General features: G+C 49.0%; 1 protein-coding gene across 3 annotated transcripts in view; it reads left to right on the top strand.

The window, feature by feature from the left end:
- The window catches only part of TOGARAM1 (TOG array regulator of axonemal microtubules 1), an 85,934-nt gene extending 66,866 nt beyond the window's left edge, over window positions 1-19,068 (top strand). For all 3 annotated transcript variants that reach the window (XM_088455324.1, XM_088455321.1, XM_088455322.1), the window contains exons 14-18: window positions 7,565-7,800; window positions 7,938-8,096; window positions 9,696-9,822; window positions 15,239-15,354; window positions 16,781-19,068. In XM_088455324.1, coding sequence (XP_088311450.1) covers window positions 7,565-7,800; window positions 7,938-8,096; window positions 9,696-9,822; window positions 15,239-15,354; window positions 16,781-16,817 — 675 coding nt within the window. In that variant the 3' untranslated portion in view covers window positions 16,818-19,068. The remainder of the gene's footprint in view (window positions 1-7,564; window positions 7,801-7,937; window positions 8,097-9,695; window positions 9,823-15,238; window positions 15,355-16,780) is intronic.
- The last annotated feature ends 290 nt before the right edge of the window (window positions 19,069-19,358 follow it).

Below are 19,358 nucleotides of genomic sequence, written 5' to 3'. Positions count from 1 at the left end.
TACGGATATCTCTTCAGTCTAACGGGACAGGCCTACAACTGGGAGATACCGATTTTCTCAGTTCGCCCGGTATTAGTGTCAAGTTGCCGCGGCTACGTGGGTAGGAGGGTACGCCCTCTTTACAAGGGCCTTACAGATCCAGAAAGCTATGCAGTTGTTGCGGTAAGCGGAGCTAATTGGGCCATCCCCACTATCTCAGTGAGGGACTGGTTGTTCTGTTTTCTTTCTGGTGCGGTGGCTGAATGGTCCTCTTTGGCCTGTTCTCTGTCTCAATTCCCTGAACCAGTTCCTAAAGCTACCTGGGCTCAGGAGGAAATCCCTATGCTCCATCATACGATGTTTGGAACCTGGGGACTTTAGGGTATCACTGGATATACAGGACGAGTGCCTACGGGTACTTACAGAGACCTTTCCTCAGCATGGGCTGAGGTTTGCTGTATCACAGCAACACTTACAATTTTTCGGGCTCTGCCTGTTGGGACTGTCCTCAGCCCCACAGGGGTTTACCAGCGTTTTGGATTTTCTGACAGTTCTTCTGTTCAGTATATCCCAATGCTCCTGTACCTGGACGGCCTCCTGCTCTTAGCGGGATCACCGGGGTACTTTACGGCCAGGTCAGGATGACTCTGGCTTCTTCAGGGTGCAGACGTTTAATCAACGGGGAAAAAGTCCTCCCTGCATCCCTCTCTGGGTATTCTTCATCTAGGATCCCTGCTGGATTCTCAGAATCTGAGAATTCTTCTGGCGTAAGACGGAATCTCCTCTCTTCCATTAGGAGTACATGGTTGTCTGCGCAGTCGACAGATGTCTTTACACTCTGGGATGCATGGTGGAATGGGCTCAGTTCCATTCCAGGCCTTTCCATAATTGGCTCATCTCCAGATGGAATGATTTTTTTCTGTCGGATAACTGTTCAAACGATGATGCTCTCTCCGGAGGCAAGTCGGTCCCTGTCCGGGTGGCTATGGCCATCTCGTCCAGGGTTTTCTTTGCTAGGGACAGTGTCTGGACCGAATCCTTTTCAGTGCAGTTGGACGTCTGTCGATTCCACCCTGTCAATTAACTTACTCTGGCATAACTCTTGTTTCCCGGTGAACCTGAAAAGGTTCAGTCCGACAGGGTCAGGACAGTGGCTTCCTTTTTAGCAACACTGTTCGTTGGGTGGCAATGACAGGTATGTCACATATTCGGACATAGTCCGAGGGTCTCCTCCCGACCATCTCGGCAGCGTTCCTTTCAGGAGCTCTCCATTGGGAAGCGGGAGTCCTCAGCCGTCACGACGTGCATCCCGGGGACTAGTCTCTTCCCCAAGAGAGGTTTCATCTCCTGGTGAGCAGGGGGGGCCCCCCTGAGGTGACCCTCATGGCCTTCTGACTTTATCACACTAGGGTGTTACAGTTCAGCTCTGGGGATTCTGAAGCAAACTTCAGCGACTCTTTGTCGGTGAAGTGGTCCTTCCACTTTGTGTACCTGTGTTCTCCGGTCTCCCTTCTTCCTCGAGGTCTTTGGAAGTGTTTTCAATCGAGACGGAGATGCTTTCCTGCTGGTGGCTCCTGATTGCCCCAGATGTCAGGGGTACTTGGATCTTCGGAGTCTCTACATCGATACTCCATCCCTGATGCTTCACTGCCCGGACCTGTTGTCTCAGGGTCCTTGGTTTTGCCTTGGACCTGGGTCGTTTGTCTTTGACTGTGTCCTTACAGTGGTCTTACGGCTTCCCTGGCTTTGTCATCGTTGGAATGATTAGAGCACATGGATCAGCTTTTGCTGGGACCTACCACAAACTGTGGCAGCCATAAATCTTATGGTATTTTACCTGTCGATACAATCCTCCGGTGTCCAGGATTTCCAGATATTCTGGCATTCCTTCCGGCTGGCTTGGGTTTCACACTTGGCCTGGTCTTCCTGACAGTGCGGATCTCTACACTGTCAGTATGGTTAAGATATGGAATTGCTTCACTCTGGTATCCAGTTCATCCTTTGGAGTGTTTTCTTGATTATGCCTCCATTTGTCCTCCCTAGGGACTCCTTGGGAGTAAGTAGTGGTTCTTCGTTACCTCCGGGGACAGTCAATGGAACCGCTGGTTGTGATAGCCATTACATGGTCTATTGCTTAGGCTCTCTCTTTCTCTCAGGGTGTTTATATCAACCAGGAGAGTGTCTGAATTGGGAGCGTTCTCATGTGGCTCCCTCTTCTGGAGGGCATCATGTCAGGGTGGGAATTGCTCTCGCCCTGTGTTCCTTCTTAGTGGTTTTCAGGTTCCATATTATTCTGGAACTTATGGTACGGCCATTCTGTCCCCAGTCCTCTCGGCTGGTGTGGCCTCATTGACTGTGGTCTGGCCTCTTTGGATTTATGTGATCCGTTCAGGTTCCTTACGGAAATCGGACTCCTTATTGGTGGTCTGAGATTTCTGGTTTTCACAGGAAAGGATGGCCGGCCTATAACCAAATGTTGACTTGGATGGCCTCGTAGGTCTTCCTCAGGGGCCTACCCATGGGTAGGCCTTCCTGTTGTTGATGCTTGTTTTTTCTCGGGCCATGTGACCCTCGTGTGCGGCTCGCTGTGGCGCCTCGGCTGTTTTGCCTTACTAGGTGGCCACGTGGTCTTCTGTCCACACCTTTTTAAGGTTCTAGGCATTGGTTTCCTTTGCCTCTCAGGATGCTTCCTTTTTGGCGACGGATTCTCCTCTCAGCACAGGAGCGTCCCCACCCTTGGTTGAACTGCTTTGGGACATCCCCAAGGTCAACCCTGTGGACCCCCTATGGACCCTGAAGTAGAAAACAAGAGATATGGTAAGAACTTACCTTTGTTATCTCTGTTTCTACGAAGTCCATAGGGTCCACAGGGCGCCCGCCCTGACGCACCTGGCTTCATATGGGCTGTGTGGCTGGTCACCGGTTTTCCGTCTCCCATTTCGGTGAGTATGGTTATTGAGTGTTCCAGTTTTCTCTCTCTTTTTCTCTCCTCCTCCGGCCTTTGGCTACTTACAAACTGAGGTGCCTCTGGCTTGGGGGTGGGGTTATAGGGAGAGTGGACCCAGTGCATCCTGGGAGCTAAAAGCTTTAACTGCGTGGTGCCCGGATTTGGTTCCCAACCTATACCCCAAGGTCAACCCTGTGGACTCTATGGACTTCGTAGAAACAGAGATAACAAAGGTAAGTTCTTACCATATCTCTTGTTATTTAGAGGGTAGACCATTATCCAGTGGCGTCCCTCCCTGCGGTGACACCCGGTGCGGGGAGGGATGCCTTGAGCGCGGCGGAGCCGCGCACTCCGCCGAAAAGGGGGCGTGGTCACGACTGAGGAGGCGTGGCCTTGGGAACGGGGGCGAGGCTTCGCGTCCCGAGACCGACAGTACTTAGTTATCAATGGGGGTGCGGGCAGTGCAGGCTAACTCTCTGTGACAGGGGCCGAGTGCTGCACATGATGTTACAGTGCAGCACCCGCCTCCTGTCACTGAGGGGGAGCCTGCACCTTGGTGTCACCCCTCGGCGGGTGACACCCGGGTGCGGCCCGCACCCCCCTTCTGACGCCACTGCCATCAAAATGTGATGGACGATAGCATTGGTATGAGAATGTCCCATTAAAACAAGCTGGAAATATGGAAGGCAACCGTCCACCAATTGCATGTGAAAGGAACAGTGTCAATCGCATAAGATCATACTCCTTACCGTGCCGTCTAGCTGGGTGCCAATCCATCAACACGTGGAGGCTTCTCCCAGCGACACAGTAGATGGGAGCAGTCCAATAATGCCAAATAAGTTAGTATTTATGTATATACTTGTTCGGTGTATTTAATATTAGTGAGGAAAGGGCAGCTGTTCTGGTCATCCTAACACAAGTACAGGGTGTATCACTCGCTATTGGCCCCCAAATTTTTCTTTTACCTTTTATAGTAATTGACGTAATTTAGTGAAATGTGACACAGACAATACTGTACCTCGTTTTATGAGAAACGCGAGGAAGTCACAGCAAGTGCTGAAAGTATTTGCCATTAGCATCCAGGCCAGCTGTTCCCACCCTAGTCAGCAGCGTAGTCCAAAATTCAAATAGGAATGCCACACCAACTGCCAGTGAGGCTATAACCAGTGAGGGTGGCAGTTGGTGTGCTTCCCCTATTTGAATTTTGGGCTGCGCTGCAGCTCGTACTCTGGAACGTCAATTACTCTAAAAGTTTTAAGAAAATCTTTGGGGCCAGTGGCGAGTGAAACACCCTGTACATTGTGCTGGCTCTTATTGTCCATCAATCACCTAGACCGTGCCAGATTAATGTCCACATGGGTCTGGAGCTGAAATTCATGAAGGACCTATTGATGTGACTAGTGATAGGGGGCAGTGCTTGTGGGCAGTACACCCATATTACGTCATGCCAGCTCCGGTAGGTAGAGCCCTGGACGCTGAGGCGGCTCTGTAGTAGTGCTAGTGGTGCCGTTCCAGGCACCCTGGAAGCCACATGCAGATGCCATTACATTAAGGTGCCAACGCCTGCTGCATTTATTCTGTGGTTCTGAGGTATCTACACTTTTCAATGGAGCATGCAGGCTCTACTGTCTCAAAACTTAATGGCTTAGTATTGCTGCCACTACCTCACCCATAAGAGCATGGCAGTTACCAACATATATGGCAGATAGCATTGCAGTGACCAACATATATGGCAGATAGCATCGCAGTGACCAACATATATTGCAGAGAGCATCGCAGTGACAGTCACTGCAATGCTCTTTGGGCCTGATTCAGAGCTGAACACTCTGACCAGAGCGCTTGCTCTGAATCAGGGCCCTCCTCCATGAAAATGGAGCGTGGAGCGTCCTCCTGGACGTTCGCATAGCTGTGGGTGAGCACCCACAGCATATGCGAGCGTCCATGATGATGGTCGCGATGGTCTTGACCATCGCGACCATCGGGCTTGCGACGGAGACCCTGCGGTAGGGTCTCGCTGCCGCAAGCCCTGGAGTGATTTTGGCTCTATCAGAGCCAAAATCACTCCCACTGGGGCCGGCTTCAGACGGCAGGCGTTCCCATGGGAACGCCTCTGCCTGGCAGGCACGCCTACCAAAGGGGGCATGCTGTCAATCAACATCGACAGCACGCCCCCTTTGGTGCGAGACCCGGAGCGATGGAGAGCCCGTCGCTCGCCGGGTCTCGTGCATGCGCACAACGGAACTCCCTCCGTCGTGCGCATGCGCAGTGGGGGAACATCGACCCGCTTGCGAGCGTCCTGACGCTCACGAGCGGGTCTGAATGACCCCCTCTATACGATATGTCAGTCACTGCGATGCTCTCTGTTTGATGTCAGTCACTGCAATGCTCTCTGTATGATGTGTCAGACATCAAAGAAAGAGCATCGCAGTAACCGACATATCGTACAGTGCATCGCAGTTACCAACATATATTGCAGAGCGCATCGCAGTAACTGATATCATACAGAGAGCATCGCAGTGACTGGCATATAGTACAGAGCGCATCACAGTGACTGACATACAGAGCACATCGCAGTGACTGACATATCGTACAGGGGGCCTGATTCAGACCCGCGAGCGCTCCAAGCTGATCGATGTTGGCCCAGTGCGCATGCGCACGACGGAGCCGCCGTCGCTCCGGGTCTCGCTACAAAGGGGGCGTGCTATCGATGTTGAGTGACAGCACGCCCCCTTTGGTGGGCGGGCTGGGGGCGTGGCTGCCTAGACGGAGGCGTTCCCATGGCGTTCTAGTGCCGGCCCCACTGACATCACAAGTGATGTCAGTGGGTGGACTTCTTGCTCTGTAAGAGCAAGAAGTCCACTGGGACTTGCGGCAACGAGACCCTACCACAAGGGTGTCGTCGCAAGTCCGATGGTCTTGACCATCGCGACCATCATCCTGGCCGCTCGCACTAGCTGTGGGTGGTTACCCACAGCTATGCGAGCGGCCAGGAGGCCGCTCTAAAAATACAACAGGCGGGCACTGATTTAGAGCGAGCGCTCTGAAAGAGTGTCCGGCTCTGAATCAGGCACTGAGAGCATCGCAGTGACTGACATATCGTACAGAGGGCATCGCAGTGACTGACATATCGTACAGAGGGCATCACAGTGACTGACATCGTACAGAGGGCATCGCAGTGACTAACATCGTACAGAGGGCATCGCAGTGACTGACATATCGTACAAAGGGCATCCCAGTAACTGATATCATACAGAACGCACCGCAGTGACTTGACATATCATACAGAGAGCATCACAGTGACTGTACAGTTTTGAAATCTATTTGGAGGACCTATAAACTGTTATATACTGTACAGGGGGTATAACGAGTGATAAAATACCTGGGCTGCACTATGCAGTACAAGAGACAAAGGTTGGACACAATACTGCTCTACAGGGACCCTTTACAGTACACGAGAAAACAATGAGGCTCAATGTGGACCCTACATGATACATGAGGACACAGTGCAGATCTATAAGTGCCCTATACAGTATTGGGAAGCATATATCTCTCTCTCCCTCTCTATCAACTCAGTTAGACGGTGTTTGGATGTGCTGCTTGGGGGGGTGAGTGGGCGGGGCATCATGACCAGAGCTCTGGTTCAACTTGTGGGACACCGCTGTGGACGGACCAGGGGGCGGAGCTTAGCGTGGCCGGAGATGGAGCTTTGGACTGCATGGAGGCGACGCTAAGGGCAGTTCCTGATGGGGGAAGTGTGGAGGGGTGATTAACAGGACTTCGGATCTGCCGGCCGGGAGGTGAATTGGCAGAGCATTGGAATGCTGTTAGAAGTGACAGAGAAAAGTTTTTTTCTCTGGTCTGCACTGCACTGACTGGATCCTGTGGGCCTATTTTAATGGTAGGGGCTGGAGCTTCAGCTCCACATTCCCCATTGTTAATCCGGCCCTGCTCCTAGATGCATCTTTTTTAGTAATTTTTAATTTTTCATGTAATGCAGATCCTGCACGTTCACACTAACATTTTCTTAATCACTCTTTCTGGAGATGTAGTCAGTCATAAAGCTTCTAGACTCTTCTAGAAGATCCTTTCTGTGTTTATCTGTATCTATGGGTCTTCACATGTGAGCTGCTGCCACCTATTGGAATTAAATCGCTAAGACAGAGTCTTAAACGTATGGAAACTGCTCGGCTGTAAATTAACAGGCAAAACACTGCTCCCCAGCGGCAAATCCTACCTTGTCTGGCCGGGAGTGGGGTCTGTAAATGTAATCCCACACATGCACAAATCAACAAGCAGGCCGGCTTTGAGGGACTGCTTCAGCTGCAGCCCCTAGAAGCTGTGTAGGAGTGGCCTGATACCAGGGGAGTGGCTTCCAATTTGAAGCACTCTCTACCATGACGGTCCCAGGGGGATAAATCATCTCCCCTGGGACTACCTGTCCAGCAAGTGATTAGGGAGCTACTGCCATTTCTAGGCAGTTACTGGGGGAAGGGGCTTTCTACTTTTAATCAAAATCCGTCCGTCCTCTGCCCCCCCCCCATCCCCCAAATGAAAGAAACCTGGCATGAATTTCTGTGTTTTGTTCCGTTTGTAGTAAAAAACCTTTTTAAGTTATTTATATTTTATTCTTTTATTTAGGTGAAGAACTTGCGCTCCAGTGTTTCCCGAGCAGCAATTGGCTGTTTAGGGGACATGTTCACACATCTGAAGAAGAACATGGACAACGAACTAGACAATTGTGTACGTGTCCTTCTATCCAAGGCGGGGGAATCAAATCTCTTCATGCGTGAGGATGTGGACAAGGCCCTTGATGCAATGGTACAGAATGTCACACCAGTGCGAGCTCTCACCTCCCTCATAAATGGAGGGCTCAGGTAACGTTACACTGGGTAACCTTTAACGTTTATTCTGTAAAAAAAAAAAATTTTCTACACTTTTATAATTTTTTTTATGTTTAGTTGTTGGTACTTTGTCTGGTTTGTGATTATTTGGGTTCATGTTTTACCTGTAGCCACTTGAACAGCGCGGTCAAAAAATGTACGGCACAGCACATGTGTGATTTGGTGGAGAGGATGGGACCAGGGCGGATTTTGTCTGGGATAAAGGACATCACAGATAGAACTCTTCCTGCTATAACAAAATTTGCACAGGATAGTTCTCAGGAAACCAGGTTAGTATTCCGCTAATTGTCTTCTGCTCTCATTCTCTCTCTCTCTATCCTGGTATTTCTCTCTTCCTCATGGGGGACACCAGTCCATAGGGTATAGAAAGTCTGTTATGCTTCTACCTCTCAGAACTCCCATCCTTCAGGGGATTCAGGGAAGTTTTTAGGTTAGGCTGCATGAGATGTTGTGTTTTTATTTTTATTTCCCACCTATTTGCATTGACTGCTGCACCAGTTACATATAGCAGACAATCTCACTACTGTCTCAGTACAAGCTTCTGTAACCCACTGCCAACGTGGGATGTCTCCTGGGACCATTTCTGGCATCTCTGGTAGGGATCAGGCTGTCTTGCGCTGCTACCATGCCAACAGCCAAGTGCATCTGCCTCAGACTGTAAGTACCGTAAGCAGCCAAGTGCCTCCTCACTCCCGGTGCTTGTTATTGGAAGAAAGCAACCATTGGCTTCTGGTGGAACTCATGGTCTGCGAGGCTGCAGAGCATAGGCACAATTTGAGGATGGGGAGAGAGGGCGCCATCCTCTGGGGCAGTGGCTGCTGATGTGCTAGACCCTGTGGGTGATGGGCGCAGACCTAGGCAACTTGCGGGTTGGGCAGTCCGTTGTCGCGCACACCTAAAGAGGTCGCTTCTCATCTAATAGAGGTGGCCAAGCTAAAACTGTGGCAAGGCATGCTGGGATCTCCTCACTGGCTAAGTTAGGCAAACTCCTTAGTTGTGTCTCGATCCAGTCCTACGGACAGTCACATTCTAAGTGCTCCTCCTAAGTGGGTGATGTAGTAGAGGTATATGACTGTGAGGATTCCTGGCAGATTGAAGAGGACTCTGCACGACATCAGATGGATGCATCTGTGAGGGCAGTTCCCCGGGTACTAGACATCCAGGATAGCGAGGAATCTGTAGAGACTAACACTACTTTCCTTCTTACCCACATTTATAGGAATTGCTCTGTTATGTGTGGACCAAACCCGAACATCACAATACATTTCGGCTATGGGGTAAATGCAATGGCCTGCAAGTTGCAGGCAGCCGTCAGATATTGGCTGCTAGATTTAAAGCTGCAGTAATTTAAAAGACAAAATATGACAAGCCGTATAATTGCCTTGATCTGTCTCCGAGAACATGTAGGTTGCTCATCTAGTGGCTAGGGTAAGGCACTAAGTGAAGGGTTAGAGTTAGGCTATGGGTTTGTTAAGCATTAGGTGATATGGATTAGGGGTTAGGGTTAGCCATACTCTCCGCCAGTAGCAGGATCCGCCGAAAGTCATCGGGACATCGCCACCGGACCTGGAAGACGCCGCTGGAGCAGCAGGACACCCCTGTACTACCACTAGACCACCAGGGATGTTTTGGCAACATTCTAATCATGTCGACATGGTCAAAGTCAACATGTCATGCATGTCAACAAAATATCTCACACCCTTCATTCTGGCATGCTCATTCCGATGTGCTAATGTGTATAAAACATTGAGCACAGGCAGTGCTGGGGTAGAACTGCCCACAGTTTTTATTGTGTTCTTTTAATTATCCGGTCTTTTTTATTTAGCGTAACGTAACACCTCTTTCCACTAATGTGTTTTTTATTGCAGGTTCTATGGCCGAAAGATGCTTCACTATCTGATGTCCCATCCGGACTTTGACAAAATGCTGGAAAAATATGTCCCAAGCAAGGATTTGCCTTATATAAAGGAAATTATTAGACATATACAAATCAAGGCAAGACAAAGTGGTCTTCTACGTTATTTATTACCAGCTATTATGGCATACGCATATTCAGCAGCGCTGTACAGATAATTTTTAGCCATTCACATCAGTCCCTGCCCCAGTGGAGCTTACACTTTATATTCCCTACTACATGTACATATACACACACACTAGGGTTGTTGTTTTTGTCAGTAGCCAACTAACCTACCAGTATATTTTTGGATTGTGGGAGGAAACGAACGTAAGCACAGGGAAAATATACAAACTCCACACAGTTAGGGCCCTAGTGGGATTTGAACCCAAGACCTCAGTGCTGTAAGGCAGTAATGCTAACCATATATATGTGTATATAAGCCTGTGCACACGGGTGTTAATATATTTTTCCATCGCTCCTCTGCTGTGTTTTTGTGCGGTCGATTGAGGGCAGGAATAATCTTGGAATGAGATCATTTTTCTCTAAAGATGCATGGTGCTTTTTGTGTGTAACTTTTAATTTGGAGGTCTGCAATTGAACAGAGAAGAGATGAAAGTGATTGATGCCTGTGTGCACATGACCTAAATCTGTTATATTTGTATGTATACAACACAACTTGTAGCCAGAACCACCACTCTACTTTATTTCACTCTGCTTCAAAAGTCCTTTTGGATTTCATCCTACCCATCTATCTCTCTAAGCTACATATCCCTACAGCTCACCAGTGAAAACATTCCCTGTCATTAAAGACATGCTATATAGATCCTGCTTAATATTCAAGTTTAGTAACTGGTTTAATCTGCTTTACTGTTGTCAAAGATACCTTTCATAATTCAGAGACCAGTTGCAACAGCGCTACCATTATTATTGCACATGGTAATGGAGATGAAAACTGGTTTTCTTGCTCTAAATTTTAAGAAGCATCTGTGAATCTCAAACTCAGCCATTACAATCCAGGTTTTAAGAATAGCCATGGTTGAGCACAGGTGTCTTAATTAGTACACCAGTCAATTTGATTTAACGATGTGGACTCAAGCATGGATGTCCTTAAAACCTGGACTGCAATGGCAGAGTCTGATCTGCCTCAGGCCCTTGCCTTGCTACGCCTCAGGCCCTTGCCTTGCTACGCCTCAGGCCCTTGCCTTGCTACGCCTCAGGCCCTTGCCTTGCTACGCCTCAGGCCCTTGCCTTGCTACGCCTCAGGCCCTTGCCTTGCTACGCCTCAGGCCCTTGCCTTGCTACGCCTCAGGCCCTTGCCTTGCTACGCCTCAGGCCCCTGCCTTGCTACGCCTCAGGCCCCTGCCTTGCTACGCCTCAGGCCCCTGCCTTGCTACGCCTCAGGCCCCTGCCTTGCTACGCCTCAGGCCCCTGCCTTGCTACGCCTCAGGCCCCTGCCTTGCTACGCCTCAGGCCCCTGCCTTGCTACGCCTCAGGCCCCTGCCTTGCTACGCCTCAGGCCCCTGCCTTGCTACGCCTCAGGCCCCTGCCTTGCTACGCCTCAGGCCCCTGCCTTGCTACGCCTCAGGCCCCTGCCTTGCTACGCCTCAGGCCCCTGCCTTGCTACGCCTCAGGCCCCTGCCTTGCTACGCCTCAGGCCCCTGCCTTGCTACGCCTCAGGCCCCTGCCTTGCTACGCCTCAGGCCCCTGCCTTGCTACGCCTCAGGCCCCTGCCTTGCTACGCCTCAGGCCCCTGCCTTGCTACGCCTCAGGCCCCTGCCTTGCTACGCCTCAGGCCCCTGCCTTGCTACGCCTCAGGCCCCTGCCTTGCTACGCCTCAGGCCCCTGCCTTGCTACGCCTCAGGCCCCTGCCTTGCTACGCCTCAGGCCCCTGCCTTGCTACGCCTCAGGCCCCTGCCTTGCTACGCCTCAGGCCCCTGCCTTGCTACCTGGCCCGCCTCAGGCCCCTGCCTTGCTACTTGGCCCGCCTCAGGCCCCTTCCTTTTGGCAAGGATACCTTTCAAAATTCAAAGACCAGTTACAACAGCGCTACAATTATCATTGCACATGGTAATGGAGATGAAAACTGGTTTTCTTGCTCTAAATTTTAAGATGCATCTGTGAATCTCAAACTCAGCCATTATAATCCAGGTTTTAAGGATAGCCATGCTTGAGCACAGGTGTCGTAATTAGTACACCAGTCAATTTGATTTAACGATCTGGACTCAAGCATGGATGTCCTTAAAACCTGGACTGCAATGGCAAAGTCTGGTCCACCTCAGGCCCCTGCCTTGCTACTTGGCCCGCCTCAGGCCCCTGCCTTGCTACTTGGCCCGCCTCAGGCCCCTGCCTTGCTACCTGGCCCGCCTCAGGCCCCTGCCTTGCTACCTGGCCCGCCTAAGGCCCCTGCCTTGCTACCTGGCCCGCCTCAGGCCCCTGCCTTGCTACTTGGCCCGCCTCAGGCCCCTGCCTTGCTTCTTGGCCCGCCTCAGGCCCCTGCCTTGCTACTTGGCCCGCCTCAGGCCCCTGCCTTGCTACTTGGCCCGCCTCAGGCCCCTGCCTTGCTACTTGGCCCGCCTCAGGCCCCTGCCTTGCTACTTGGCCCGCCTCAGGCCCCTGCCTTGCTACTTGGCCCGCCTCAGGCCCCTGCCTTGCTACTTGGCCCGCCTCAGGCCCCTGCCTTGCTACTTGGCCCGCCTCAGGCCCCTGCCTTGCTACTTGGCCCGCCTCAGGCCCCTGCCTTGCTACGCCTCAGGCCCCTGCCTTGCTACGCCTCAGGCCCCTGCCTTGCTACGCCTCAGGCCCCTGCCTTGCTACCTGGCCCGCCTCAGGCCCCTGCCTTGCTACCTGGCCCGCCTCAGGCCCCTGCCTTGCTACCTGGCCCGCCTCAGGCCCCTGCCTTGCTACTTGGCCCGCCTCAGGCCCCTTCCTTTTGGCAAGGATACCTTTCAAAATTCAAAGACCAGTTACAACAGCGCTACAATTATCATTGCACATGGTAATGGAGATGAAAACTGGTTTTCTTGCTCTAAATTTTAAGATGCATCTGTGAATCTCAAACTCAGCCATTATAATCCAGGTTTTAAGGATAGCCATGCTTGAGCACAGGTGTCGTAATTAGTACACCAGTCAATTTGATTTAACGATCTGGACTCAAGCATGGATGTCCTTAAAACCTGGACTGCAATGGCAAAGTCTGGTCCACCTCAGGCCCCTGCTTTGCTACTTGGCCCGCCTCAGGCCCCTGCCTTGCTACCTGGCCCGCCTCAGGCCCCTGCCTTGCTACCTGGCCCGCCTCAGGCCCCTGCCTTGCTACCTGGCCCGCCTCAGGCCCCTGCCTTGCTACCTGGCCCGCCTCAGGCCCCTGCCTTGCTACCTGGCCCGCCTCAGGCCCCTGCCTTGCTACCTGGCCCGCCTCAGGCCCCTGCCTTGCTACTTGGCCCGCCTCAGGCCCCTGCCTTGCTACTTGGCCCGCCTCAGGCCCCTGCCTTGCTACTTGGCCCGCCTCAGGCCCCTGCCTTGCTACTTGGCCCGCCTCAGGCCCCTGCCTTGCTTCTTGGCCCGCCTCAGGCCCCTGCCTTGCTTCTTGGCCCGCCTCAGGCCCCTGCCTTGCTTCTTGGCCCGCCTCAGGCCCCTGCCTTGCTACTTGGCCCGCCTCAGGCCCCTGCCTTGCTACTTGGCCCGCCTCAGGCCCCTGCCTTGCTACTTGGCCCGCCTCAGGCCCCTGCCTTGCTACTTGGCCCGCCTCAGGCCCCTGCCTTGCTACTTGGCCCGCCTCAGGCCCCTGCCTTGCTACTTGGCCCGCCTCAGGCCCCTGCCTTGCTACTTGGCCCGCCTCAGGCCCCTGCCTTGCTACTTGGACCGCCTCAGGCCCCTGCCTTGCTACTTGGACCGCCTCAGGCCCCTGCCTTGCTACTTGGCCGTCTAAGAGCTCCATTTACTAACGAGTTTGAATCATTACAAACTCGTTGTGTATGTTAATTATAGCCAGAGGTATTTATCATGACAGATATTGCGGTTTTTAGGCAGCGCTATTTAATTTCATGTCTCTCTAAGAAATAGCAGCGTGATACTATTGAACAACGAGCGGTATTTCTCACTTACCGCTCGTTGTCTTAATTGAAACTCTCCAGCCTCATGCTTCTGCTAAACTGCGCTCACGAGTGCTGTGGTTCTGTTGGCCAGCATCCAGGTCTCAGCAGCCGGCTTGCCCCCCCCTTTTCCTCCCTCCCTCCTTCCCACAGCAGCCAGCATCCCCTTCCACCCTCACACTGCAGCCGGCGGGCACGTGCGCCCATTACAGTAAAGAAATATATAGAACTTCCATTCATCAGCGCTGTTTGGAGAGAAAAAACCAGCCTGACAGGATTTTTACGTTACCGCTCGCCGGTGATCAAACCATTAATAAATTCCAGTAAAAAACAACAAACCAAAAGCTGAGCGGTAACGCTAAATAACATAGCAGGACATATTTATTTGTAAATGGAGCCCTACGTTTTCTGCCTCGCTGTCACACAGCACCTGCTCCCTTTCTCGCTTGTTTTTTAATATTACAGTGTAGTGAAATTCTAGAAATGAATAATGGTGTAGATGTAATATCAGATAGTCTAAAGCTGGGGGACACACTAGACGATATGATGTTCAATCCAGCGGATCAGAGCAACCTATCTGATACATCGTCTAGTGTATAATAATGATATGCGCGCTAGCGTCATCGCCTGTCGACCCTACTGCAGGGCCGCCGGGGTATGTCGCTAACTATGCCATGCTGCAGAATCAGAATGCACCATGACACTTAGCTTCCCACCGTCTGACCCGGCATCGGCAAGTGTGTATGTACTGCCGCATGCAGGGTACCATCGCCCGCGATGTCGTTCTGGGTACACATTGTGTAGTGTGCTTAAGGCTCAGAATACAATACACTCATTCATTTAGAATAAATGAGAGTACACTAATGGCTTCCTTCAGCTTTGAAGTTGATGATATACATGACCACCATTGTAGCTGTAGTTCATCAACGGTTTTCTTGGCAAATTTGTGATTCTCACAAAATGTGATACGCCTGTATGCTAAACGCTCCTGCTGCACAGACTGCACTGACCTCTAGGGGGCAGTATGAATTAGCTGCTAGCTTCTGCTAGAACCTCACTCATATTGTGCAGCTGTGCACATTTCTGGGATTTACAGCAAATAACAAATCATTTGGGCAAAAATAATCAATATTTCTTACTGCATTATCTTAGAAACGTTTCTACACGGGTACCTTAAACTTACTTGAATCAACCCTTAAATGTCCCAGTTTCAATATTTGCCGACACAGCCTCCCCATATCTGTCACACAGGGATTACACTGGTCGTAGGGTGATATCTTGCAATCACAGAACTGTGCCCACCCTCCCACATACATCTGTACTTCCATCCTCTCTTCATAACCTTGTGTTTAATCAGTAATTTACAGATGATTTGCTCGTACTGTCCTGACATACACTAACCATTCCTTATCTTTATATCTTACAGGGTGTCGGGGAGATCCAAGATGCCCCCTCAGCCCGAGGGAGAAGATCTTACCATGGCAGTGTCGGCAGCCTGAGAGCTTCCTCCGTCTCGCAGAACGCTCACGTTACACTTGAAAGGTGGGTGGAAGCGTTATCATTAAGAGCTGGTAGGAGGACTTGCTTAGTCCTTCTATATAGCATCTATTACAGAAACCTTTATAGCTGCAGAGATTTGTACTCAGAACTTGCCTATATACAGAGCACATACTTAAAAGGGATATAGTTATGAGACCGGCGGCCGCAAGCCTGCCAGTCTCAATCACGACATCGGAATCCTGGCAAGGTATTTAAGATAGGCATCGAAATACCGACGCCTATCTTAATCCCTATTCCAGAACGCCAAGGACGCCAGCACCGAACGAAGGTAAGTCCGGGGCACCCCTAGCGTTAGCTGCGGGCTGGGGGGATTAGGGAGTCTAGCGGGGTTAGGTTTGCTGGAGGGGGAAGGGGGCGTTTGGCACCCCCAGGGAGAGATTAGGGTTAGGCACTAGGGGGGAGGTTAGGGTTAGGCACCACTAAGGGAGGGTTAAGGGGGAGAGCGGGGGCAGGGGTGGGTTATGGTACTTACCTGCCCCAGTCGTGATCTTCATCTTGTCGGGCATCCGCTGTCGGTATTTGAACCGGTGACTAAACATCCGCCATTATTTCAATCCCATTCCTCCAAAGAGAGGAATTTCCCTTCAGCCACTTTCAGGAATGTGCACAATACAAAAGACTTAGGGGTCTAGTTACTAAGCAGTGTTAGGAGACAGAGTGAAAAGTGATAAGGTGCCTGCCAATCAGCTCCTAACTGTCATCTCACAGGCTGTGTTTGAAAAATGACAGTTGGGAGCTGATTGGCTGGCACCTTATCACTTTTCACTCTGTCTCCTAACACTGCTTAGTAAATAGAGTCCTTAGAGAAAGAGATGTTATTTCTCCTGTTCGCTCATTGTATACTTGCGGACAATGTACTATCTTCTTTTTTCCTCTTGGATTTATATTACGTTGAAAAAAAGAAAGACAGACGTTGATAAACAATAGGCGCACAGCCCGTGACTTTGATTATCGATTTAGCATATTTGATGAAATAATATACTCCTCCTTCTCAATTGAAATGGTTCACGATAATTGTTGAGAAAATAAATAATCTCTCATATATGGCGGCACAGCTTTGTGTAACCCTGTACTGCAATACCCAGTGCTTAGAGAACCCATCTACCTGCATAAAGCAGACACTGTAAGCGCTGAGGGCTAGTCACATGAGCACTGATCACCTGTGCTGCCAGTTAAAGGGCTGCTACTAACGTAATGACACCAGGGCTGAATTCTAGATCCACGGGGAGTTTTCTGTGTTTACGCATTTGTTCTTACTCCCTAATCAAGTTTGATTTAGTCTTTCTGACTGTTATGATATTAATCATTTGCAGAGTAATTGTAATGAATAACCTTTTTTTCTTGTACATTTTTTTTTGCTGTTTTGCCCATTCATCCCCTTATTAATGACTTTCTTATTTGTGTACAGTGCGTCACACAGAGATGACATCGCAGTGAATAGCTAGCTCCTGCTATATACAGTTGGACTGACAATCGGTGGCGCAAATGATGTGATCAACCCACGTACGTGAAAATCAGTCTCTGGCAATCTGTGTGCCACATGTTTTATGGATAAAGATAGATCAGCAAGTGACACTATTAAAGAGACACTAATATTTTTCACATTCGTCCTCTTATTTGTTAAAATAACCAGAAGAGTATTAAAGGGTGATGACCCTGTAACGTCTCCTTTTACAACGTGTTGCTGTGACTGTTCTGTGTCATGTAGAGATTTCTAGACTCCTTCTCCTAAACCAGACAGTAGCCACAAGGCTTATATAGGTACATATTTGGACTAATTTTTTTATTCTTATTTGCATGGTATTTTATTTTTCTGCCTACCAAGTAAAAGTAACTTTTACTAATGGTGAACGTAAACCAAGCTAACACGCTGTACAAAAGCAAACAAAAACTATTGATTGTGCCCTTTGTATAGGGAAGTTTATCACCGTTCATGTGGATTTGTGCCTTTCAAGTAATTATTTTGCAACAAAATAGCTTTTGTTCACTCTGTTTAAAACAACAGTATAAATGTCCGTAATTATCTTTTGCTTCCTATTCCCAAAGCGACAGCGTCAAAAAGTTGAATTACATGATGACTTATGTTACTGTAGTTTTGGAAGTTCCCAAATAGGCCATGGGCGCTTCTTGCTGTATTTTTGGCTGTCACCCTTATGACGTGATCCGTTGGATGTTTTGCCAGGCAACACCCCGCAGTTAGAAGTAGTTACAGGTAAGTTCTCATGGTACACAGTGGATGGGGCTCATTGTGACAGAAGATACCCGATTACTGTAACATCTATACGGCTTATCCTTATTTCCATGCCATATGGGAAACTCTGTAACAAACTGTAGAAATCTCTCATTTTATGGTGCATGACACAAGCTGCTTTTTAATATTATATTCAATAAGAATGAATATCTGCTTTACAATAACTAGGTTACATTTGTCACCCTTTTAGCATTTTATGATTTTAATTTAGCTGGAAAGAAACCCCACTGTGAGCTTCCCTGTCACCGTCAAAACCAGGAATATACCCCTCATGTTTGACCCCACTCCCTTCTATAGAATTTGGGGAGCTTCAATACGGTTTTCACTGGCACTTTAGCAAGTTCTAATTCCCATTACTAGGAAGGAGAAGCCTTCGCTGTGTACAATAGACCCCCAGAAATCGGAAACAAACGTCCCTAGAAATAGAGATTGTGCGGCAGAAATCACATCGGTTGTGATGTACGTTAAAGTCTCAGGATCAGGCATTGTCTCCTACTAAATGGCATGCAGTCCATATTGGCTCATAGCGGAATTACTTATATTCCCAACTTGCTATTCTGGTGTCATGTTACATCAGAACATACAAAGGAGAACAGACCATACAATGTATAGCACATATATACATAATTCCATCTCCTTACAGAGTTTATTACCTAGGGGACGGGATACATGAAAGCATATTTTGCAGTCATACCACGGAAGAATTAAATTTTTGGAGGTTTGGCCGCTTTCCATATATGCACCAAGCCCTGGAATGTTATAGATTCCCGGAGCTTGGATGCTGGGGGCAACACCATCTTTTTATGGCGTTACCTGATAGAAGCCTATGGGCTTCTGTTTGCATTTCACCCTGAGGGGGATCCAAAAGTAACCCTCCCAGCATCCACTATGGCGCGTGACTCCCGGGTCCTAAACACAGACATCCTTCTATCGCAAAGGACTATTCCTTACCGAGAGATGTCCTGTGTTATCTGCTTTAATTATACGGTATTACTAAACGCTGTTATGCTTTTGGTGAGTGGCGGCATGTACCCCACCCATAATCATTTATTAAGAGATGCAGAGTAACCGAATGTGAATGAACATATGTACAGAAAGCCTTATTGCTCTTTGTAGCATTGTCTATGGCTATATGTATCTCCTTTATGAGTATTGGATACTATTTGAAATTGTTGACAGCTCAATTTACTCGTCTTATATTGTTACTATCTGAGACATTTTCACATCTGTACTTATGAAATGTTTGGAGTGCACCTAACAGAAATATTATTTTTACATGTTGTGACTTGGGCTGTGTATTTTATATTTATTTTTTTATATTGTGGTTTTTTTTCCCTCTGTGTTGAACTTCACAGGGCACAGTTCATTATATGTGAAAATGACACTCAATGTATGTTTTACCTATATATTTTTAATGATCTATATAAATAAAGAATATTTTTGGATGTCTGTTGTCTTTGGCGTCTTATTTCAAATGATCACCAGAAAGGTATATTTATATATATATATATATATATATATATATATATATATATATATATATATATATATATATATATATATATATATATATATATATATATATATATATATACCACTCAGTCACAGTGGGTTTGTTATGTGGTGGTTTAAAAGATAGGAGTGCCGTCCTGGGAACACAGCTACTTATATATATATATATATATATATATATATGTGTACAGCACTGTATGTGAGGACTCCGTAGCGACACATC

Source organism: Taudactylus pleione, unplaced genomic scaffold, assembly GCF_031769625.1.
Source record: "Taudactylus pleione unplaced genomic scaffold, aTauple2 ptg000652l, whole genome shotgun sequence".
Classification (NCBI taxonomy): Eukaryota; Metazoa; Chordata; class Amphibia; order Anura; family Myobatrachidae; genus Taudactylus; species Taudactylus pleione.
Note: the sequence above shows the minus strand (reverse complement) of the source record. Positions and strands in the feature narration are given on the sequence as shown.